This window comes from Engystomops pustulosus, chromosome 8 (genome assembly GCF_040894005.1).
Source record: "Engystomops pustulosus chromosome 8, aEngPut4.maternal, whole genome shotgun sequence".
In the NCBI taxonomy this organism is placed as follows: domain Eukaryota; kingdom Metazoa; phylum Chordata; class Amphibia; order Anura; family Leptodactylidae; genus Engystomops; species Engystomops pustulosus.
Window position 1 is genome coordinate 87,785,991 of NC_092418.1, and position 26,644 is coordinate 87,812,634.

The 26,644-nt window shown below is 39.1% G+C and overlaps 1 protein-coding gene across 1 annotated transcript in view; it reads right to left on the bottom strand.

Annotated features, from left to right (window-relative positions):
• Nucleotides 1-373: 373 nt before the first annotated feature.
• The window catches only part of AGPS (alkylglycerone phosphate synthase), a 139,119-nt gene continuing 112,848 nt past the window's right edge, over nucleotides 374-26,644 (bottom strand). Inside the window, exons 18-20 of the mRNA XM_072121633.1 lie at nucleotides 18,066-18,165; nucleotides 17,808-17,865; nucleotides 374-909 (exon numbers count right to left, since the gene is read on the bottom strand). Coding sequence (XP_071977734.1) covers nucleotides 788-909; nucleotides 17,808-17,865; nucleotides 18,066-18,165 — 280 coding nt within the window. The 3' untranslated portion in view covers nucleotides 374-787. The remainder of the gene's footprint in view (nucleotides 910-17,807; nucleotides 17,866-18,065; nucleotides 18,166-26,644) is intronic.

The window sequence follows — 26,644 nt, forward strand, 5'->3', positions numbered from 1 at the left end:
ACCCAAACCGGGCCAAGTTCCCCCACACAACCTATTCAAACGCAATGTAAATGCAGCCCAACTAGCTAAGGGGGTATCTTCCCTGTGTGGCAACATATGGACTGGCAAATTGTTGGAAGGGCAGTTAAGCAATTCAGCAAGTTGAGTAAGGCCAAGTTTTTTTTTAACCCTTTCTTTAAAAAAAAAAATTAAAAAATTAATAATTGGTAGCACTGAAAAACTCCTTTACACAATGATGGATGAATCATATTAGTCAAGAAGTTTTAATTTAATATTCTTTAGGAAGCCCAACTGTTTCTAGTGTGACCACAGCTGATACAGAACCTCTTATTTGCTTATACGGTGAAGTTTTTGTGCAGAAAAAAAATTGGCCTTGTGCAGCAAAAAAATATATTTGGATAAATCAATGTCTCGCTTGAGTGACTTAAGAAATTGCCATTTGCTCTTAACGGCAGTATGCTATGCATTTCTGGCCGGCTGAGACAAAGTGAATTTTCAAGCCCTGACAACCAGGGGCACGTTAATGTAACATATGTCTGGAGGGTCAAGAGCAGTCGGCAAAATGCAGCTGCCCCCCCCCCTTCCCTTCCTTAGTACAGATTGCCAAGTCCAATTCTTAGCAAAAATCTTCCTAAACATAAGGACATTTGATCAACACAAGGAATTTGTTTTCGTGGCATATTTCATTCCCGACTTCCTCCACCTCGGACAGCGCTGGATCATCGGGATCTCTGTACAGTATTAAAACATTTGGACACAAAGACAGAATTACAGATAGAAGCTTTCTTTATAAAAGGTTTCGGTTTCCAAAGATATTGTTGGGATCGATGTAATCCTTGACAGACCGGAGCATTCCGATTCCGACGTGTGAAATGCTGTCCTTCAGCCACTGCTTTCGTAACTTCCCCACTAGGAGACAAGAAGAAGGTGGGGGTTAAAAAAATGAAATAAATAAAAATAAATGCTTTGGTCTACATTCATGATACAAGAAGCCAATCAATCTTATGACCATGAATGAATAAACACGGGGTGATAAATGCTTTTATTCAGAAATGAGAAATGTTTTCCTTTATTTGATTTATTGAGCCCACCAGACTATCAAGCTCATTAAGTTCGGTGTATTCCCAAAGGAAGACTTGCATCCAGCATCGCCTGCTTTCTCTGCAAACTGCAAAATGTAGATGAGGCTTAGGCGGGGATTAGGGGGCTTGCTTAGCAAATAATGAAATGGTAACCACATTTATTTCCAAAGAAACTAAAATCTTAATCTAATGATACGTTTAGGAAAGAAAAAAAAACAAAAACACAACATGTGGAAAAGAAAGTCAAATCAACGACTTGGAGTAAACTCTCCGGTGTATTCAGGGCGTATTAGAAGGGCAAATAGCACTTAACACCGTAATAGGTGAAAATTACATTCAGGTTTCTAAATGAAGGACTAAGACAACAAAAAGCAAGCACTTGGTCTATTAAAAATTTTTTAGAAAATTTAGATTTTTTTTCTTTCTCCATTAATTTTTGTTTTGGTGACACGCTCTTTTCACCTTCTACAGGAGCCCCGATGACTGATGCATGGTGTAACAGATGCTGATGAACACCCCCGCTCGATGCCTTTGCCTTTTTTACACCTTAATAACATTGATGGTATGTTATACAGAATTGTTTCCCATAAACCTCTTCCTCATCCAATCCCTTCCCTCCTTTGGTTGAACTTGATGGACAAGTGTCTTTTTTCAACCGTATAAACTATGATACTATGATGGACACTTAGGGCTCTTTCACATTGGCGTTGTTTTTTCACGTCTGTGGTTCAGTGATTTCCACGGACGCCTCACAAAGCAAAATGATCTCAATAGATGTTTTCACATTGGCTTGTATTTTACCGATTCGCTGTCCATGGTAAAATTATGAAACTTAAAAAAAATTATGTCCAATTTTTTCATGGAAGCGGATCACGGAAGGCAATTGAAGTCAATGTATCCGCAAAAAAAAACAAAAAAAACTGATGAAACACCCGTTTTTATTTTTCACTGATGAGGCTGCAAAATCAGGTGTGATGCTATCAAAGCAAAGTTAAACCTAAAGTTTTTTTTATGGACACGGAGGCAAAATGGAGACAAAACGCACAACGGAAGCCGAGCACCAACGCCAATATAAAAGAGCCCCAAGACTGGGTTCCAGCTTTGCCATACTATATCATAGTTTTACAGTGGTATCATGGCCAAACTACTTAGTTTATTAATTTTGGAAGAAATGGTGTCATAATTTTTTTTTTTTGACTGCAAAAAAACGAACTGAAGGAGATTCAGCAAGTCATTAGTTAGGAAATTAGAGGAAACAATAACCAAAATGTAGAAAGCATAAAATAACACTTTATTAGATCACTTAAAAGAGATCCATTTAAAAAGAGACAACATACACAGAAAAAGTCCCCCAAAAGGCGGTCCCCTACTTAAGAACAGATGTCCCCTAGTTACAAATGGACCTCTGGATGTTGGCAATTCACTGTACTTTAGCCTACAATAAACAGCTATCAACAGGTGTCTGTAATTAAGATGTATTGTTAATCCTGGTTCTTATGACAACAAAACATTTTAAAAATCCAATTGTCACAGAGACCAAAACATTTTGGCTGGAGTTACAATTATAACATATACAGTTCTGACTTACATACAAATTAAACTTAAGAACAAACCTACAGAATGTATCCTGTACGTAACCCGGGGGCTGCCTGTATACACCCGTGTATGTGCCCATTGTCCTCTGTTATCCCTCTGGGTAATTAATGGGCAATACTTGTTTGTAAGCAAATACCTAGACTTATTCTGAAGATTATACCTTCTATACAGGTTACTGTGACTTGTTTATTATGTATATATTTCGTTATTTGACCATTGGTGGACTTTTTCTGTGTATGTTGTTTTTTTTTTAAATGGATTTCTTTTAAGTCCTCCAATACAGTGTTCTTTTATGCTTTATACATTTTGCTTATGGTTTCCTTATTTTTGTGATAATGGCTGCTAAATCTCCTTCAGACAGAGATTTCAGAACAAAAACAATTTTTTTGATAGAATAATCTATTTAATTTACTGGATAACATGAGGCAGAGGGAGGGGCGTATGGTGAAGGGACAGGGGCAAAATTTTGCTAATCTGTAATTATTTGTATTGGGACTTGAAAACTATAGAAATATATTACAATGTGTATATATTTATATTAAATGATGGGGACACTAAATTACACTACCCATTTACAAACAGATACATGTAGTTATTCATTTTAAAGGAGTTGCCCACCGCAGAAAATAACTGATATGATTTGTATAAGGAGAAGTTACACAATTTTCCAAACATTCTTTCTGTCCATGTTTTCTAGATCTCTGCTTGCTGTCATTCTACAGGATGCTGTATTGTTTACTTCCAGTGGAGAGACACTGCTACCTAGTCATGCGATGTCACACAGGTGCTCCGCTCCTTACATCACACAGCTGATACTAACAAGCTGTGCACCTGTGTGACATCACATGATCAGGGACAGATTTCTATCCACTGGAAGAAGAAAACAGAGAAGCTTTCTATAGAAGGACAGTAAGCAGAGATCTAGAAAATTGTATAGCTTTTCCTTATGCAAACAATATCAATTGCTTAAAAGTGGACAACCCCTTTAAGCCACTGTCCCACACATCAGTAAAAGTGATGGAAAACCTTCTTTCACAGAGAAGTTCATGTAATCTTGGCGCTGAATTTTCAAGCCATCAACCTGTCATTGGTGTAACAAACGATACGGGAGCACAGTCACTTCACAAGAAGCACAGGAGGACTCGCTACTATGTAACAGCCCTAACACACAATTTCATTGTGTCTATACCAGTAAAATCCAACAATCTAAAGTTTCTGATTGACATTTCGGGAATATTTCCTGAAAGAGACTTTTGGCACTTCTAATAGAAATTAAAAATAATATTCCTAAAAAAATCACATCTATAGAAAAGGTTAGAGGAAGCAGCTTCCAAAAGGGGAAAAGGCCTGTACTGTAAGTGGTACATGGTATCAAGGAAAAGTCACACATTGCCATAAATATACAATAAAATATATAACAAAATATATCAGAAAAGTGCTTAGTGGTCAGACTACATATTATAGCTCGGTACCCGTTCAAGTAAATAGAAGATGACCTGGCGCTACATACACAATGTATGGAGCCATCTCCATCTGACTCCATTGGATTGACGGGATCAGGCCGCATTGTCTGGTCCCCACTTATCTCCAATGGCTGGCCTCTTCTAAGAATGCTCCAATAAAGGGGGTTGTCTGCAGGGTGAAAAACATGCCTGTTTTGTTCAAAAAGCAGCGCCACCCCTGACCATGGGCAGTGCATGGTATTGCAATTCAGCTGAGTTGAATGGAGCTTCGTTGCACTTCCAGGAACAACCCATGGTCAGTTGTGGCAATGTTTGCCGGAGAAAGCAGCCATGTTTTTCAATCTCTTGACAACCCATGGAAAACAAAAAAACAACTGCAACAGGTGAATGAAGATCCCAATAAAAGGTCAAAAAAGGGATTGTCCACATGGAGGGAATTTGTTAAAAAGATAAAAACAAAACAAAAAAAAAAAAACATCTTACTTATACGAGAACAATTTCCAGTTCTCAGCATGGAAAATCACGGTATAGATCTGTTGAAATGCAGATCTGATTGTAGCAAAGATTGATCCATATCTAGAGCCAGTCAACAGTCTCAAGAGTATACAGCATAAGATCACTGAGGCCAGTGATATGTATATATGAACAAATCCCAGTGTGGAAGACTGGAGAGCAACACTTGGCCAGTGATTTTAGTTTACTTGATATTTTGTACACTATTCGTTATTGGCTTTACATATGTATCTATCCTTCTAGTGAGTGAAGACAAACAGCAATTGAAGAGCGGGATCGGATGCACACCCCGGGGGAAGGACCTGCCCTCTAAATCTATATCCAAAGTGGATCAGGCAGAGCTCAAAAAATAAATAATGTGCGGTGCTCTGTGGATAGAGCCGAAACATTGTAAGGGTAAATAAAGTACTCCTAATAGTTTTACTTTTCCGGGGGCTGTCCAGTTCTTTTTTGGAGATCTCTCCATCTAAATGTGGTCAATCTTGAAATCTAACAACTATAAGAGATTTTTCTAATATCCATCAATGTAGCCACTATCTACAAATACAGAAAACTACAAACCATTCATCTCATTACACAGCACTGAGATTACTGGGTGTCATATGTTGAATGTCAATTTAAAGTTTGTAACAAATGCCCCGACCCGATATCTATCAGAAGACATTACATCTAATAATATACCTGATATTTATCTGTCTACATAAGGGCTCTTTCACACTGGCGTTGTTTTTCACGTCCGTGGTTCGGTGATTTACACGGACGCCATTGATTTCTATGGGTGTTTTTACATTGGCTTGTATTTTCACTGTTCCGTTGTCCGTACAAAAAAAAAAAAATGGCTCACTGAAGGCAATAAAGTCTATGAGACAGCAAAAAAAAAAAAAAAAAAAAAAAAGGTGCAACAGTCGTTTCACTGATGAGGCTGAAAAACCAGGCGTGATGTTTCCAAAACAATGTTAAACCTTCAGTTTTTTTTTGCGGACACGTATCGAAAAATGTAAGAAAAACGGAGACAAAACGGAACGGATGCACGACATCAGCACCAATGTGAAAGAGCCTTTATATCTATCAATCACAGAATTTTTATTCATCAAATCTGTCTGATAATCATCTATAGATCTGATATTCATCCATCTGTAAATGGATATGATTAGAATCTACCCAATATCTAAAATGTATTTATCTGTTCTTAATATATATTTTTCTGAATTCTATACATCTGAAATGTATCTATTTGAGATCTACCTAAAACTTAACTGATATGTGTCAATCTACCCAATATCCATCTAAATGTATCAATCTACACAAATCTGAAATGTATCTGATATATATGAGAAGGTTATCCATCAATCTAACCGATACTCATCTAGAAATCTATCTGAAATCTGTCACGTACATTGATAGATTTGTAGAGGAATAGAAGATTCATTAATAACTTTCAGATAGATAAATAGCAGATAGATTTTACATATATAGAAATCCAGTAGATACATTTCGATAGATATCAGGTAGATATATACAGTAGAATCATACATATCTGAAATGAAACTGATATTTGGATCCATCTGATATGTATCCATCTGAGATCTATCAATCTGATTTGTATCCATCCGATATGTATCAAACTGACAGATGTCACAGATCTCTTGATGAATAATGATGATTGATAACTTTCTGAGAAATAGATATCAGATAATAGATATCAAGATTTTGTCTTGTGATCAGGGCCCTCACTCCTATTGTTCTATATGACTGTTTATACTCTGTAATGTTATATTATTTGTATACGTCCCCTATGAATGGTAAAGCTACGGAATTTGATGGCGCTATATAAAGATTATTATTATTAATAGACAAATATCAGGTAAATAAGTATCTATCTCTCTGATATTCATTGATCTATTTAATATCTACCTGATATCTATCGATCTATTCTCTGATATTTTTCGATCATCTATCAAACCTATCAATAGACTCTTTTTTTTCTGATATTTATCCATCACTAAAGTCCATCCATCTATCCTGCGCCTTCACATACAGATAAACACTGATAAATCTCTTATTTATTGAGCTCATTGTTTCCCTCTCGCACACCAGTCACGGTGCGTTTTAATGCTAATCTTCCATTTAATAAATGAGCTTCTCCATTGTCTCTAGTTCTGGGAGGCTGAATTATTAGAGGTAGATGAAAGGCAGCACATAATCTGCCTGCTCTTCTCTTACTGCTGCCTGGAATATAGCTGCAGGGAACATGTCCTGTGGTTATAGATGCAATTGTCCTGAAAATACTTCAAACAACTGCACAAACAAGATGGAGTACATCAGAGCCGCAGCGGGGTGTCCGGCAGCCAACGTGCCTGCCTGCTCATCCACCTCCGGAAATACAGCAATTCCACAAGGAAAGCAACCAACGTGCGCAGAGCAGCCACCAAACGGCCATTGCATATTTAATGAAGTCGCTCGCCAAGTGCTGGAAAACAGAAGGTGCTTGGAGTGCATCATTAGTTCTGTCAGAGTGATAATTTACACATCTATCTTGTCAAATTTTCTATGGTTTACACTTTTACTAGAATAAATGTAATGTGCATTTGATTAGCAGAGTGGAAACAAAGAAGGAAGAGGAGGGAACGCGGCAGACATTTTCTTTGGATCTCGGGAAATAGACGGGATGTAGGTGACGTTATTGTCTCCATATACGGCCACCCTTACTAGAGGAACGCAAAATACCCACAGCTCATATGCTATACAAGAGTATACAGGACCTGCGCTCACTTCTGAAGGATATCAAGAGATGATTAAAGGGGTTGGCCACTTCAGCAAATAATTGATATTTTTCCATATTCCATATGCCTGCTGTATCAAATTCTCAACATTGTCTAGATCTCTGCTTGCTGTCATTCAACAGGAAGCTTCAATGTTTACTTCCTGTTGATAAAAAACAGTCCCTGGTCATGTGATTTCACGCAGGTGCACAACTCATAACCCTGGTCATGTGATGTCACACAGGTGCACGACTCGTTATATCCCTGGTCATTTGATGTCACACAGCTACACAACTCGTAATATCTTCGGTCATGGGATGTCACACAGGTTCACAACTCATTCTATCCCTGATCATGTGATGTCACACAGGTGCACGACTTGTTCGATCCATGATCATATGGTGTCACACAGGTGCACGATCCGTTCTATCCCTGGTCATGTGATGCCACACAGGTGCAGGCTCGTTCTATCCCTGAGTATGTGATGTCACACACGTGAACGACCCATTCTATCCTTGACCATGTGATTTCACACAGGTGCACGACTCTTTATATCCCTTTGATCATGTAGTGTCACACAGGTGTATGGCTCTTTCATCACACAGCTCTGGTTACTCTGTGCTATTACGAGCCACGGGCAGTAAACAATGAAGCTTCTTGTGGAATGACAGCAAGCAGAGGACTAGAAAACTGTGATGAAGTAATAGAGAAAGTATATTTGAAAATTATATAACTCTTCATTAGACAAAAATTATTATTTGCCAAATGTGGATAACAGATATAAGACTGACTGCACTCCTTGCAGATTGGCAAGCAGTAAAAACGCTCATAACACGTACACGCATATGGGTTTTGAAATTTGTGTGCGTTTCTTTTTAAACCTGTGATATGACACAATTTCCAGGGAAATTCTGTACGAATCCCTTTTGCCACGACCCTTTGTAGTACAAGTAGCAAAATTGTCCAAAAAGTACATTAGATTAAAAATGGCACAGAACTTTTAAAACATTTTAAAAAAATTTTAAAAAATTATCACAAAAAATTATGACACATTGGTGTATCACGAGTGGACGGACAAAACAAAACATTCCAATCTGCATTTGACCCCTTCCCACCGATGCCCTTTTTCATTTTTGCGGTTTCATTTTTCACTCCGCACCTTCAAAGAGATATAACTTTTTTTATTTTTCCATGTACAGAGCAGTGTTATGGCTTATTTTCTGCGTAACAAATAACACTTCAAAATGGTGATATTTAATATTCCATGCCGTGTACTGGGAAGCGGGAAAAAAAATGCAATGAAATTGGTGAAACAAGGCATTCATGCCATATTCTTGTGGGCTTGGATTTTCCGGATTTCACTGTGCGCCCCAAATTACATGTCTACTTTATTCTTTGGGTCAGTACAATTACAGGGATACCAAATTTCTATAGGTTTTATAATGTTTTCATACATTTTTGCAATTTTCCAGCGCTAATAACTTTTTCATACTTTGGTGTAAAGAGCTTTGGGTGGTGTCATTTTTTGCAACTTTTGATGACATTTTTAAAATTATCATTTTTAGGAATGTACGACCTTTTGATCACTTTTTATAGGATTTTAAATATTTTTAAAATGGCAAAAAATGCCATTTTCGCCTTTTTCGACAAAAACGTTATTATATTTTCATAGACTGGGCATTTTTTTTTATAAATAGTTTTTTTTTTTAATATTTACTATTTTTCAGACTCCCTAGGCTACTTTTGGGGAGTTTCCTCCTCATTCATTACAATGTGCTGTTAGCACATTATAATGAAGGGGCTAAAACGAGACAGCCTCGGGTCTTCCGAAGACCCGAGGCTGTCATGGCAACGGATTGCTGCTGATGACGTCACGGGGAGCGACGATCCTTGGCAAGATGGCCATCTTTTTTAAGCTGCCAGCAGCTTCGCCGATGGCGATCGGCAGGAAAACACCCGCGATCAGTAAGTCTTTACTGTAAAATGCAGCAAAGACTTACCGGCTATGGAGAGGGCTCAGCCCGTGAGCCCTCTCCATGCACCCGCACCCGGCATGTAATACTGCGTCACATGTCGGTAAGGGGGGCTGGGACATAAAGTTTACTCCTAAACGTGTAGTTGATTAAGTAATAGAGCAATACAAATGAAATTACATAAACGACAATTTACTATTTTTGAACCAGCATTGTTAAAAGATGATAAAGACTTTAATTTTAAAACTTCTGCCTGTCAAATGTAGTTAAAATTTATTCTATTTTAAAAAAAATAATAATAAAGCAATGAGCAAAAAAGTAGTTTTTTTAAAATTATGGAGCATTTTAAACTAGTAATGAATGAATGCGAAAGAAAAACAAAAATGGCAACATGTTGCAACATAGGCCACTTCTATTCACAGTACCATCAAAATACCGAAGAAAAATCTAAAATGGGGTTAATTTTTTTTTCTCTCCCGTGCTATAAAAAAGGGTGTAATTTATGCCGGCTCACAAAACATGTATTCCCTACAGAAAATTCTGCGCCTGAGCCCAGAAACTGGTTAATTTTGATAATGAGCGCGGACAACGGTAATAAATACAAATTACTAATACGTTCATTCATCTTCATTCAGTTCTTGAGGCAAAAAAAAAAAAAACACTCGAGAAAACAGGGTCATTACTTTTATTTGGAGACTATTCATTATCGGAGTCATTGATTAGATGCCAATGATTATAGGTCTTGGCCACCGCTCACAGATCAACTCGAGCAATTCGTCCAGGGGTCAAAGGTTATGTATCAGCGCATGACCCCTTACCACAGATACTTCTTAACACTAATAAGCTAGGATGGTAGAAGAAACATTTCATAGGGAAAAAAAAAGGTGAAAAAAACCCACAAAACTTCTAGGAAAACTTTGCTGTGAATCCAGCATTTTTTTTTTCAATTTTCATATATGAAAATTGAAAAAGAAAATGGTATTTTATATTCAAGTGTTTTACAATAAAGTATCTATGAAGTCTTGAGACTATTTTAGTGCAGTAGTTTAACAGCAGAACAGTCACTTCATAAATTAACAGTAAATGGGAATGAAAAAAAAAATTAGGAAATTTTATAAAATTTTATAAAAAACCCTAATAAAATCGACCACCAAACTAGCGGCCACGATTGTTTTTTGTTACTCACCGCTTATGTCACCACTTCAGAAAAATTAGCATTTTTATTTATTCATTTTTTTAACTCTGAAAATCTATTTTTTTTAACTATAAAAATCGGAGACTTTTGATATCAAGAATATAGTAATAGCAAAAAGAACTAACTAAATAAAAGACTAATAAAACAACCGATTTTTCTTAATGACACAATTTTTACGATATTCAATATTCACAGATGCAACAGTTTCCTTTTCTCTTCCCCTTTGAAAATGAGAACGATATAGTCAGTACATTCATCATGGCCAATGATGACCTTTATGTTTTGGATATTAAATTTCACAACCTACTTGACTATAACTGGAAAATGCCCCAGTGGAATACTATATAATAACACAATAGCTACAAAGCTTTCTCAACTCTTTAAAAGATTTTAGTGCGGGGGGGGGGGGGGGGGAGGGTCTTCATGGGATGCGTCAGGAGACATCAGCCACAGGTTGTGAAAGTAATCCAACCTCTACTGAAAAAAAAAATAGTTAAAAAATAGTTACTACATGGTTATAAAAAAAAAAAAAAAAGTGAATAATAAATCATCAAAGTCCAGAAAAACTTCTCGGGGGATTCTATAGTTATGAGATTAGCCTGGAAAGTAATCCTCTATAGTGGACGTCCACCAAGATTGATTGCAAATCGTTAAGAGATTAATGTATATAAAGTTATTCAGAGGATATAAAAAAAAATGTGTGTTCTGAGACATTAACACATCGACAGAAGGAAGAAAGTGGCCTCTAAAACTTATAAAATTCTGCCATTCTATTTTTTTTTTTCCATTCCAAAAGTTTTTTTTGTTTTAATTATTATTTTTATTTGAGCATATAGAGTGTTGTGTGGAACATTTTCATATCTGCATCCTACTGGTCTTGGCAAAATGGTGAGTGAATTCTGAAATTAAAAAGTGTAAAAAAAACACTTTAGATATTTTTTTTGTTAAAAGTACACCCACAAATATATTTATTTATACAGACAGTCCCCATGTTAAGTACAGGATAGGTTGTTTAGGTTTGTTCTTAGGTTGAATTGTATGCAAGTCAGAATTGGTATATTTTAGAATTGTAGCTCCAGACAATTTTTTTTCCTGTCCCTGTGACAATTAGATCTTTTTATGAAATTTTTTTGCTGTCATGGGAACAAGGATTATCCATAAAACTTAATTACAGACACCTTACAGCTGAACATTGCAGTCTGGGACTAAAATAAAGCATCCAGAGAGCTTCACCAGAGGTCACGGTGGGCAGAGAGGTCTGTATGTAAGTTGGGTGTCCTTAAGTCGGGGACCATATATATATGTATGGGTGAATGAATATCCTGGTGGATAATAATCTCTCCTGATCACATGATGGACGTGCAGGTTCTCTGCTTGTTGTATGACAATTTTGTAAGGTGAAAATCTTAAGAATAACAACGTTGCAGATTTACAAAAAAAATGTACATATATTTCTACTGGCAATTTTTGCTGAGTAATAAAAAATAAAATCAGATTATTTTGTGGATTCGTGTAATATACTTCGGTTTTACTGCCTACAAGCAGATCAGTGTGAATACAGCGGTACAGTACAGTTAAGCTCAGCACCTAAAGAATCACCAGAGAACCCGGACCATATTAGTAAAAAAAATAAATAAAAGTTAACGGTCCTATTAAAAAAAATTCAACTACAGATATTGAAAATCATAAAAAAAACCTACAAAAATTAACATAAAATAAAAAAAATCTATATATAGGCGGTCCCCTACTTAAGGACACCCGACTTACAGACAACCCATAATTACAGACAGCCCCTCTGACCTCTGGTGAAGCTCTCCGGATGCTTTACTATAGTCCCAGATTGCAATGATCAGCTGTAATGTGTCTGTAATGAAGCTTTATTGATAATCCTTGGTCCCATTAGAGCAAAAAATGTTTAAACTCCAATTGTCACTGGGGCCAACATTGTCTGGATCTACAATTATAAAATATACAGTTTCAACTTACATACAAATTCAACTTAAGAACAAACCTCCGGACCCTATCTTGTACGTAACCCGGGGACTGCCTGTATACACAAAACTAACACCCAAATCCACACTCAAGGTAGTGAAGACGGTGCAGAATAGACTTCAGACTGAGCGGCTTCTCACAGTAACAAGCGCTGGGAAGTAGTTGAGTTAAGCAGAGCTTATACTTCCTCATAGCCCCAAGTCTTAGACTACATCTGTTTTCTTTAATACACAAAACCAGAGTTAAAATAGCTCCATTTATCACGGCGTGATTGTAGGCAGACAAACCAGCCTGTCTGTTTCTAGATAGTGAAAGCGACTGTTATTAATCACAATTACAGGACCACAGTACAAGAGAAATAGCATCGATATTTGACCCCCCCCCCCCCCCAACCTTCTTTTTTGCCAAAACTCCAAAGCTTGGCTAAGAATGTCAGGCCACGTCCTGAAGGTCAGTAACTAAAGAGGATTTCATTTACTTAATTCCGAGCCGCAAGTTCACTTGCCACATGTTAAAACAAATCCGATTTTCATTACCTTCTGACCACGAGCCAAGCTGCAAACCTTAAAGACTTTAACGAATTTAAAAAAAAAAAAAAAAATTTTCTCGATTCTCTTTAGAATAAACTTATGTTTTTTTTTCCCCTCCAAATAGATTCTGTGCCTTATGTTACCTTGAGACTTGTCATTGCTCATGGGACGTTTCCCACTATCCTACACCTATCCTAAAACTGTGCTGAACAGAACCAAACAAAGAATTTTGTTTTGGTCTTAGATTCCAGTTCAGGTGCCGAAGGGTTGACTAAACATATCCTGGGGCAAGTTTTTCTGTAGGGTACAGATGTTTTGTTTAACATAAATTTAACTTAAATTTGGTTAATGATTACATTTTCTCATGAAATGTTCCTATACAATACTAGGACATGATACCAAAATCTTGAATAACCTGCAGACATTGAAGATGGTGGCGTTACACAACAGCGCAATTCTCATCTCCAAGTGTCCCCCATGTTAGACTCTTAGGAAAAGAAGATATATTGGACTACGTAGGCTTGGCCGTCTGCACCAATGACCCTTTTTGGCCAGATGAAGATGGGAGGAGTGAGAGCTAATCACCCCTCCCAACTCCGTAGGGAAGGAGCAGCCACGCCCCGAATCCAGGCAGACAAGGACCTTGGCTCAGTAATAGTGCGGTGAGACATGCATGCTCACTGCATCGTACACAGTAGACATCAATGGGGGCCGTTAGCCGGCCACCGATTTTGCAGGTAGCTCATGGCCCTCCTTTCCAGTGATGTGCACGCAGTCTCAGGCTCTTTCAAGCCAGTCCACATGTGTAGGACCGTGTGCAGAGGCTATGAGTTCGCCAAACAAACTGCAACTAGCCCACAGTCTTATAGGCTTCTATTCGGTGTGGTGCATGGACCAAGTCTCTCCACACCTTGAACGTGCTGACTGCCATGACTACCTAGGGATATTGTTGGGGTGAAAGTACTGCAATGGTGTCCCGACTGTGAACAGGGGGTTAAATTCCCGCTTGCAGCTGGAAAACACACACGGTAGCGCCCTAGTGAATTCTGTGCCAGGTCCTGTAGAATTCTTCTTTGACCTGCACCAGATTATAGCAAATGCATCAGGTTGCAGAGTTCCAACTCTAGTCCCATCAACTTGGCGTGAGGGTGGCATAGGGGGACAAACTGGTATACAAGCCATGATACTTTCATCCCATTGTGTTAACTAACGAAGAATCATTATTGGCGGGGGGCATGTGTAACACTACGTAAGGTTTTTGTCTCCAGTCCCTAGGAACTGGTGAAATACTTTCGACTTTAGCTCCAATTTTTAACTAAAAGGAAAATCTACCAAAGTGCTGAGGTGGAAGCGCTGAGGTGAAGGGGGAAGTGCTGAGGAGGAGGGGGATAGTGTTCCTACAAAATGCAACATCCTATGTATCTACAGAATGGAGGGGCTCTGCTAAGATCACCCCATGAGCCCTTCTGGCTCATTAGAATAATTTTAAAAGTAGATTTTAGAAGAAAGGAGGCCATGAATAACAAATATAAGATTTCCACAGTCCAAGACCCTGGATCAGCGAGTGAGTAAATGGTTTATCATGATGGATTTTCCTTATCGTCTCATGTGCCACATTTATCAGACTGTCAGAACAACTATGATGAATATGACTTGCCTGATATAAAGTGATCATAGGACAGTCTACGAAGCTGGAGGAAGATCCTGCCCAATGATGAACCTACCTAATCCTGCCTGATGTGTTTGTATTTGCACAAGGTCCATCAATAGGAAGGGACCTGCATAAAATGTTACAACTTTAATTTTTAGATATTTCTGATAGAGCTATCAATTTTTTTGGATGGAAATCCAGTCTGTATCGCTGCCACCAGCCGACTTCCTTCAAGAATCCAATCCAGAAGTCTGCGCTGTGTTGACTGGAGGAACATCTGGATTAAATGGACATATCAGAAAGAAAATAAACCGCCGCATGTTGTTAATGTGACAAAACCTCCACGTACTGTATGATCAATGTCTGATTGTTCTGGTTAACGGATGAATTAACTAAACCAAACACTTTGGTCGGGGTCATTTACAAACTCCTCCCAAGGATATAGGTGGCAATTATATAGATGATAATACAGATGCAATGTTCATCTGGATTCTGTTATAGTGACATTCACGCGTCGACTATTACGCGCAGTTTACGAGAGGTTAAAATATATTAATTAGACTCAGTATATCAAAGTAATATGTGAAGTCTGAACCTGTAGCAAAAGGGTTTGGCAATTTTAGAAATATGTTTTTTATATAACATATACAGTGACAACTCTTTGAGAAGACCGCACAATTTTAGAAAAGCGGGGTTGGCTCCAGATTTCAGTAGGCCCCTGGGTGACGGAGCCTCAGTGGGCCCCTTGAACACACGTCAGCGATAAAAATTCAGAAACTAACACAGTCTCCTGGTACAGAAATATTTCCCTAGTTTATCATCCCAAACATTCCCCTGTTATTTTATATACAACCCTTCATGGTTATTTATGTGCAACCACCCCCTTACCCCCTATGGATTCTTTATATACAGCCTTATGTGGGCCTGACACTTGCCCAGGTATGCCCAGTGCTGACGATGGCCCTGTTTAAAAGGGTGGTCTACTCATAGAGGGGGCATCTTCCATAGAATATAATGAGGGAAGGGGGGGTGTTACAAGGTTTTCTCAAAGAGTTGATCTTCAGGAGAGGTTTCAAGGAATATGAAATGAAAAATAAGTTTATTAGGATGATACTACAGCACATGACTGAACACATGGCCAAACCATAATATGGTAGAAAATGTCTCCCAATGTTTTCAATTAAATTATGGCCACACTCGGGATTGTGCAATGTTATACTTTGAGGGGACTGTCCCCAGATTTTGCCTGCACAAATTACGGTCACCCTCATATTGGATATGAATTGTCCTGAGTAGAATTCCCCTCTTTTATATGAAATCTTGCATATTTACCTATAAAAAATAACTCCAAAGTCATGTGAAAATGAGCAGAGAAGAGTTATATTTTGCTCGAGATGAGCCAAGTTCAGAGGCTGCAGGAAGAGCTGCACGTCAGATGCCCCCATCTTCAGTTCTCCAGTACCAGGAGGCAAGCTTCTGGTGTCATATTAAAGATAACAATCTCATTTTTCAGATCATGGCTTGTGATATGTGAGCTACAGAACTGGAGATATGGGCAGGTAAAAATATAGCTTGGTATGTGAGCTGCAGATAAAGATTCAGTTCCCGTCTATTTCTTTAAAATGTCCTCATCTACAGCTCTATATCTCACAAAACCACAAGTCTGATGCAATCTGAAAGATGAGATTCTTACCTTTAATATAACACTATGTTACTACAGGAGTGAAGAATGAGGGGTCTGAAGTGCCACTCTCCCTGCAGACTCCAAACTTGACGGGTCTCAGGTAAAATAAGACTCTTCTCTGCACATTTTTAAATGACTTTGGAGATTTTATTTTATTTTTTATAGGTAAACGGGTGAGATTGCACATAAAAGAGGGAATTCTAGAAGGGATATTTCAGACCCTACCTGAGGGGGCTAATAATATTGATAATAATAATAATTCCTTTATTTATATAACACACACAGATTACGCAGCGCTGCACAAAGCCAAATCAGTCCCTGTCCCCAATGGGGCTCACAATCTAATCAACCTACCAATATGTTTTGGAGTCTGGGAGGAAACCGGAGGACCCGGAGGAAACCCACACAAACACGGAGAGAACATAGTAGTTTAAAGGTGTAAAATTTGGTGGTCGGTTCCCTTTTACAATATCCAGTTATACAGAACAGAACTTTTTCAGGCAGTAACCTGTAGAATATGTCCACATAAAGACTAGTCCACTGCTTTTCAAAATCTTGAAAATTTAGGAATGGTTTTGAGTGGAAACCACTGCTAGAAAAAGTGCTCAAAATTGGACACATTTTTGTGACTGCATTCCAATAGGTATCGCTAGGGGGTATCTGATAATTTTAGAAGGGCCATTCTGGGTTTTACAAGAGGTTTTAGTAGAAGTGACTGCTTCTGCTTCACAAGCCACCGACATCACACAGCAAATCTGCCACAGGATTCCAAATGACCAATTGGAATTTTATGGATTTTATGCTTCCATGTGAACATGACCTAAAGGCAGATACTTCTCACACGCTGGTGGTCCTTTAGTCCATCACAAGTCCCCCCATTGAGAGGTATCTGTATCCTAGCGGACGAGAAAGCTATTCCACCTGACATTACAACCATTTCCTTTTATTTATTAAAGGGGTTGGCCACTGTACTTCATGTTTCTAATGTGTGTAAGTGTGGGGGAGAGGGGGGGGAGGATATTGGGTAATTCACCAATATACATCTATGAAAAGTTCTACACGGCTTTAAAAATAATAATCTTTATAGGTTTACAAACCATAGACCACTTTCTTGATATGTAACGTGAAGCCTCCTGTCTTACCTCTTCAGCCAGAAATATCGGACCCTAAAATGGCCGCAGATGGAGGGTCATGTGATCTAACTGTCCACGAACAATTGCCCTGCCAGGACCTTATGAAAGTATTCATGAATATAAGTGCAAGGTTCAGGCAGGGTGATTGTACATGGACAGATAGAGATGACGTAAAGTGGTTGAACCTTTAAGGCAATGAGACCATAGATTACGAATTCAAAACTATACGTTACCTCCATGGTGATGTGAAAGGCTCCCACCATTAGCAAGGATTTCTTCCCTAGCAGCAAACTGAAAAATAAAATAAAATGTTAAGAGGATCACTGCAAGGGACATGGCCATGACCTATATACAGTCACTGCACATAAAGATGCGAGTCTACCATTGTCATAAACATACGCAACAAGCTGTATAAACGTATGTAGCAAAAAAAAAAAAAAATCAAATACATTGCCGATTGATTTTATGATGCAGTATGTATAGTGTATTACCTCGATTTCTTCATAGACATGAACAGGGTCACTTATGCCTCGGTAATTAAAAGCAAAGTAGAAATATACACAAGCTCCGGCATCATAGGTCTGCGTCACCCTAAAAGATATGAGAAGTAAAATTTACGTGGTGTATGCAGATCACACCATACAATGTATGCATGGAGTGGAGTTGGGTGCCATTCTGTCGCCTCAGGCAGCAAAGAGTGAAGGTGCATCCCTGGATACTATGAGCATCATGAAATAAAGGGTACTGTCAACTCAAATACTGTATATAACATATAATGTATGTATGTATATATATATATATATATATATATATATATATATATATATATATATATATATATATATATATATATATATATATATTTATTTTTTGTCACAAGTAAATTCCTAACAATTAAAGGGGTATTCTGGGAACAAGAATTTCTGAAACGAAAACCCATAATGCTATAAATACATGAATAAAACAAAACTCAAATGTCTTAAGGCACAAAATGGAGCCTAATAGTTTGCTTTTATTATGCACATAATTTTATGGGCTTTCTAAAGCAGGCAATGGCCTTTTATCTACAACTACAACTCCCATAATCCCTCAGTTCTCAGTAACAGCTCCTCCCTCTTATGCTCTGCCATTACCTCACTGAGATGATGTCACACCACAACACCGGCCATACTGGAGGCACAACAAGCAACCGACAAGCCAGACAGTGATGATCACATGACCTGCCCAGGCTGGTGCAAGACATGTGATGTGGACATGTGCCATCTTCTGTCCTGTGTCTCCTCCACAGGGACAAAGTCACCAGACTGATTAAAGGGCCAGTAGCATTTTAATTCTCCATTATATTGTATGTCCACAGCATTTTTCTGCTAAGGGGAACAAAACTTTAAATAAATAAATAACTAAGATTTATCTAACTACATATTTGCTTATATTTTAATGACCCATGTGAAGCATGCTTATTCCTGTATTACCTCTTTAAAGTTTATAGATCTGGTAATTTGGCAGAACGGGCCAACAATTGCATATGTACAGGCAACTTCAGTCCCCTGTCACTAAGTTTAGTCTATGTATTTAAGTTAGCCATGTATACAAAGATAAACTTTGGCCAGGATAGGTAATTTTTTAAAATTAGAAAAATGGGAAACCACATTCATGAAAATGGGATCTGTCATAAGTTGGCACTTGAAACACATGAATAGCATTGTTGGCCAATTACAGGCAAGCAGTAGTCACCTTGTGCTTGTGTATTACATAGGACATTGAAGATGGCAGATGTGCACACAAGGCTTCCATACATAAGCAAGGCAATAAATAAGGATTCTGGTTATGAATTTGCTGTTATGGTTTCATAGTATCAGAGGTCAGAGGTTATCTAGGTTTGTCTAAATATAGCTAAACAGACACAATATACGACTGGGCCCCAACACCATGAACTAAACACTCAAGATTAGGATTACTGTGCCAGCCCGGAAGTCCAGGGGGAGGGGGCTCCGGACCAGTTTGATCCAGTGATTGACCTCCTTGGACCAAGGGACAACAAAGGAAGCAAAATTCCAACTGGTTGATTCTGCGAAGGAAGGGGTCTGCGGACCGGCTTCATCCAGTGATTAACCTCATTGGACCGGGGTACAACACAAGTAGATATCAGTGACTTTCTGTGTCCCCGAGACCACTTATTGAATGAAATGGATACTTGAAACCCCCTAGAACTTATGGTCAGGAGAGACAGGTAAACCAGGAATGCTGCAAGTATGTGTTTTTTTGCAGCCCTAGCTGGAAAATTTTCATATTCCACAAAACTTAATACCATGGAAAATCTGAAATCTACAAGTTAATTGGTTGGACTCTTATTTCACAGTTCAATCGATCATACACAAGTAATAAAGAACTGTATCAGACAAAATTCATATTCCGCAAATACTCATGTATAAGAGGTTGATCAGAGTATGAACAGAGGTCCCTAATTTTGCCCCAAATATCTGAGAAAACTTATTGACTCGAGTATAAGGCTAGGGTGAGAAATGCATTGGTCACAGCCTCCTCCAGTAATAAAAACCCCATGCAGCCGGCCACCCCCCTAGTGATGAAATGCCCAATACAGCCAGCCCCCCAGTTATGAAATGCCCCATGCAGACAGCCACCCCCCTACTCCTCTCCTCTTCTTTCTTCTCTCTGTGTGTAACAGCGGGAAGAGGAGCGTCAATGTGTCCTGCCCGCCGGTGCACACTATGACGTCTTCAGTGACAACATCACCGCATCATAGTGTACACTGGCTGGCAGAGCACATGGACCATGCCTCTGCCCGATGTTACACACAGAGAGAAGAAAAGAAAAAAAAAAAAAGAGGGGACAGGGAGATGTGTGGTGCATTGGGAGAACTGGAAAGTGAGTACTGGTATTTCAGTTTATTTTTATAGACCCGTGAATAAGGCGATAAGGGTTTCTTAGCACTTTTTTGGTGCTGAAAAACTTGGCTTATACGCAAGTATATACGGCACCTAAGAAAGTAAGCAACACAGCAGGGGTGCAAAGTAGTCCTACAATTTAGTCACACACACAAAATTCAAAGAATACAGACAATTTTAGTTGGAAAAGCGAAAAAATTTAAGGGGTGTCGGTGCATCCTGATGCCAGGTAGAGAAAGATTAGGCAGTTTGATTTCAACGTGCCCAATCCTTTTTTTAATTTTTTTTTTCAGAAACACCAGCCAGTGTTTGGCTCTGCATTCCTGAAGAAGGTCACTGAATTGACCGAAACGTCACAATTTACTGTGGGTTTCACACTTCCAATCAAATAATAGTCACATTGCATTGAACCTGCAGAGTTGCTCATTGAGTTGTATAAATGGAGGGGTTGTGAGGTGTAGCGGCTGGCCGTCAGTAGTTGGGAAAAATAATTATCCAAGAGAAAACAAAAAAACAACCAAAACAAACAGGATGAAATCTGCCTCTGTATACCCAGCTAGGGAAAATACTTCCTATATTTAGATTTTAAAATATGAATCAGAATTTTAAATCCGCGTGAATAGGATCCTATATTCCACGACTCCTTTATTGGCCAGAAATATCAATGGTGGTATTGAAAGTAGGGGCGGCTGTGTCCATCAGATACACAGAGATACGCATATCCCAGCGACACAGCGCATACATATGAATAAAGGCTTCAGTATTTCTCCTGCTTATGGTATCCACTGAGCCGAAAATGAATGGCTGAGCCGCTGCATTACTCTTGGTGAAGGATTGAATGATACAGAAGCTATTAAATTCCAGCTGTTAAAACATATTCATAAATGTGAAAGCCGTCCCCAGTGTTCATGCTGCATGTAGGATTCACTATGTTCAGTAAACGTTATGGGAATCATCAGAAGACGTGTAGTGCGATAATGCTACACTCAGAAAGAATAAGTAAAGTTACTATTGTTGGCAGTGGAATCTTTTAAGACACAATGTTAAAAGTTGAAAGGGATCCGCCACCTCCTCGGTCATATATAAAAGATATGGTCTTGTACTATATGAAGAACAATGTATAATAACCACGCAGTTTTTAAGAAAATCCAGGTCTTTAAAGGAAACCTACCACTTAGAATGGCAGGGGTGAGCTGGTGCCGGTACTTACTTTCGTTAGTGTTATAAACCGCGGTATCGCGGTTTTAACACTTTTTAAAATCTAGAGCAGAACAGGCTTCGGCGCTGCGTGCGCACGATCGTGCGTGCGCCTACATAGGAAATAGCGGAGATGTTGCGCGCGCACGGTCGCGCGCAGCGCCGAAGCCCCTTCTGCTCTAAAGTTTAAAAAGTGTTAAAACCGCGATACCGCGGTTTATAACACTAACGAAAGTAAGTACCGGCACCAGCTCACCCTGAGCTGGTGCTCAGTACTTACAGCTTACCCCTGCCATTCTAAGTGGTAGGTTTCCTTTAATTTTCTTTAAATGGAAACTAGCATATATACTTGACTCTAAACCAAGGCACCCAATTCTACCAAAAAGTACTGAGAGAAACATTGACTCGAGTATAAGCCTAGGGTGGAAAATGCATTGCTCGCAGCCTCCTGCATAATGAAATGCCCCATGCAGCCCCCCGCCGCCAGTAACGATATGCCCCACGCAGCCCCCCGCCGCCAGTAACGATATGCCCCACGCAGCCCCCCCCCCCTGCCAGTAATGAAATGTCCCATACAGCCCCCCTGCCAGTAATGATATTACCAAGCTACCCCCCAGCGAGGAGTACACGTATGTGTAAGCCAAGTGGGGATTTATCAGCACAAAAATAGTGCTGAAAAACTCTGCTTATACTAGAGTATATATGGTAGTATGTGTGTGATGCAGGCATGGCCACAAGGACTGGGATGCACAATTTAATGGGAATGTGTAGTGGCAACGGGGAGCCAAAGGAGGGTCAGTAACCTTTAATTCCATTTACACCAGCCTTCTAAGGGTTATCTGGTAGGCCTGCAAATGCCTTTAAAAGTTGTATACTTTTTCAGCCATTATCATTTCACGGCCAAGTAGGTTGATGGACAGACACATCAGGACCCTCATCATACAGTTAGGCCACAGAATTCTTTGGATATATTCAGGGTGTTTTTTTACAGAACATAATCCGGCATATGCAGGACATCCAATGAGTACACCCCATAACACAGCATTAGTAAATTGTTCTTGTGGGGTGCAATAAAAACTATCGCTCCCAGTAGCTCTGTAGCCAACAAGAATCATCAATTTAAAATGATGCAATTTTAAGAAATCTCTGAATAAAAAAATGTTTCTACAAAATATCCAAATTTTAGTTTGCATTTCTAGAATTCGCTCCTATATGTGATGACAGCTCCTGAGTGTCAGGCCATGACATCGAGGGGAATGAAGAATTATTAAGACAGACCTCCTCCTTATTACACTGGGTCTTTTTTTGGGGACTATAGTACTGATTAAGACCCAAAAGGGAAAGCATGGGGGTGACCAGACCCGCCATAGCATGAAGTTTACATTACTGCCACATAAAAAGGATATGAAGTGTGTAGATCCAGAGAGATGTCATTGCTAAATATAACTTCTGCTTATTTGAACACTAAGGCCATAGTCTACTGTATAAGCCGAGCTCATATATCCACCACACGCAGACACTTTAAACTTTCATACAGAATTTTGAACATATTTTTTCAAATAGACACATTCTGGGACCTTGTAGAGAAAACAAGATGATTTTCTGTATTGTAGCATAATATGTCATTGCTTTAGTATGGATCCTATCTAGAGTCCTCCATCGATGCTGAGAATAAAGGGGTCACATACATTATTTAGCGCTGGAGCCGCTTCACGACCCGGTGGTGATCCAAGAAACCCATCTGTACTGGATCCACTTGTATAGAGAAGTCTCTCTGCACAGCTGGGTGGCCAGGAGCAGGAAAAGATTGGGGAAGGGGCTGCGGCCCCTTTGTTCTCCAGATTGCTGAGGACCCGGAGGTCAGCCACCATCAATTATAAACCAATGGCATTGACTAATGACACGTCTTTACCTTTTATATTTAAGGGATTATTTCCATCTCAAAACATAGTGGATATAGCAATCCAAAGTATAAAATATCTACATTTCAGCTTTCCTATGTAGTCTTCTTGGGTAAGAGATCCAAAAAGAAGCCAAAAATATTACATTTGTGAACAGGTGAATACTTACAATTTATCCTTTTTTTTTTTTAAACACACTGGATTAGGAGGTTCCTTCGAGTATTGATCCTTGATTAGTAAAAGTTTTTACTGTACTGTTCCATTGTGTGTGTATGGTGGTGCCCACTTTACAAAATTTTCTCACAAATTATTATAGATTAACGATCAATAAGGGCAAATGAAGAACTGGCAGGAGATGGACATCCTGGAAGTAAATGGAGCGCTTGCACATAACTACTTAAGGAATATGCAAATAAGTTCTCCAAGTTTTAAAAAAGGCAGATGTAAATATACATCATGTCTGATTATCAAGACGCCTAGTGACATGATCTGGAATAATGGCCATACTAATATACAGGCAGTCCCCGGGTTACATACAAGATAGGGTCTGTAGGTTTGTTCTTAAGTTGAATTTGTATGTAAGTCGGAACTGTATATTTTATCATTGTAATCCCAGCCAGAACTTTTTTGGTCTCTGAGACAATTGGATTTTAAAAATGTTGGGTTGTCATAAGAATCAATATTAACACTAAAGCTTCATTACAGACACCTTTGATAACTGTTACAGCTGATGATTGTAGCCTAGGACTAATGGACAATAAATTACCAATATCCAGAGGTCCGTTTGTAACTAGGGGTCATATGTAAGTCGAGTGTTCTTAAGTAGGGGACCGCCTGTAATATGCCTTTTTAAAAAAGAATTGGCTCCCAACTATGAGCAATACAGTTTTGCACAACATATGGAACTATTTTGAGGCCATGGATGTAGGTCAGGAAGGAATTAATTCTGTTTAAGGAGAATGCTTTTGAGGGGCACCTTTGCAGGGGACATCCAAGGTCTCTCAACTGACCAAAGCAGTTCCCTATATAGTACTGATGAGATGAGATGATCAGCATGGAAACTGGTCATTTCTTTGGGCCTTTCTTTGAGTCTGTGTACAGACATGAAGTGTTTCTTCTGTTGCTGAACTGCTGCAGATTTCCGGGAGACTTTTCTCCTTTCATAGTAAAGGATGAAATCCAAGCGAAAACTGTGTACACTTGGGACTGTGTACATAAGACTACAGGGGATGTTTGGGATTAGTTATTCCGATTTGTTTCGATTATTATTAGTTACAGGAACTGCTATAAAACACAAAAATCTTTGAGTTATGTTGCAACCTACCTCCAGTTCAGAACATCACCTCCTGGTATACAGAGGCTCAGGGTGACATCATTGCACACCCGTTACAGCCTTAGGGTTCATGCACAAAATGGCTGTGTGTCAACCAAATGTAAACCATATACCACCCTAAACGAGCCGTATCCACAAAAAAAATATGGTGGGCTGGCATCCACGTCACCTGGTCTTCTGGGCAACCCACCGAAAATATAAGCCGTATACGGTAGAAAACAATGTATACTGATCATTCTTTTGGCATTCCTATAAACTTCTATAGAGAGACGGTGCCGCAAAAACATAAAAAAAAATAGGACACCTATCTTATGTGGTGCAGTTTGAAGGCCACTTCACTGGCCGGTGAGAAATACGGTAATCATATTCTATATAAATAGCCATTAAAGTCAATGGGGCCTTTTATTAGACAAAAAAAAACTTACAGTGGCCGTTTTTACAAAATAACGGTGGCGTGTATGAGGCCTTATAATGGCCTTAGTCGCAAACTATAGAGGGTGAAGCCAGTCATTGAGATGGTATACAGAGGCACAGCAGTGATGATGATGAAATGTTCCTCTCGGGCCTGGAGGTAAGAACCAAGGTAAGTATATAAACTCTTTTGTGCCCAGACAAGTCCTTTAAAGGGGTTTTGCCCACAAAACAAGGTAGACCCTATCCGTAAGATAGGGCCTAACTTGCTGATCAGTGGTGGTTTCAGTGATGAGACCCCCACAGTTCACAAGAATGGGGTACATCGGAACCCAATTGGGGGTCTCATCACTAACTTGTTTTGTGGGAAACCCCCTTTAAGTAAAATCTCATTCATTTTCCTCAGCACAAAGAAAATCTCAAACATGCACAAACACCACTTCTATGAAGATTAATTCAGTAGGAAAGGGTATGGCCACCAATACAAAAAACTTTACCAGGGTAAAATTAAGACCTCAATAGTAACATACATTGCACTTTCCTTCATAAAATTTCTGTTGACCTGCCATGATGCCATGTTTATCGCTGGAATCAGGTGGATGGAGGAGGCCGCCCAGAGACTTCTGTATACACGTCCCCCCCCATGTGATAACGACTACCATTATCAGTGATTGGAGGGACATGACAAGGACAGACACACACCCCTCCAACCACTGATATGAAATCACAAAGGTGGGTGTATACAGTAATGACAGAATGGCCTCCTCCATCAGCCGGCAGAACAGGACATCAAGAGAAAGTTCTGAGTCCAGCTGCCGGCAGGTCATGTCACCTGTGGCTCTAAAGAGACTTGGATATCAGGGTAAGTATAATATGGGTGATCCTATTAAGGTCTTATACTTACCATGGTAACGTTTTGTAGTAGTGTACACCCCTTTATCCAAGTCATGCACGCCCCAAACTTTTGTTCAACCATGTAATAACCTGTTTAACCCAATATCATCCAGTGACCAGAACCATCCATGACCAGAACCAGAGAGTATTCTGTGTTTTAATTGCGTGTGGCCGCTCTACAGGCATAAAGTTTACATAAGACCCATAACAACCTGACTTGACTGTAGAGGGGACAACAGGAAGATTTACATCTTTCCTCGCTGCCCGAGGATTCCAGAAAGAGAGAGAATGGAGCCAAGCCTCCCCATAAACATGTAAAGACAAAGCAGAGAATATGTTTGACATTTTTTTGTGCGCAGGAATTTGGTTTACAGCCCAGGTCTTGTTTTTGTTAGCATTGCAGCGTGAAGATATATGCCCTGCAATTA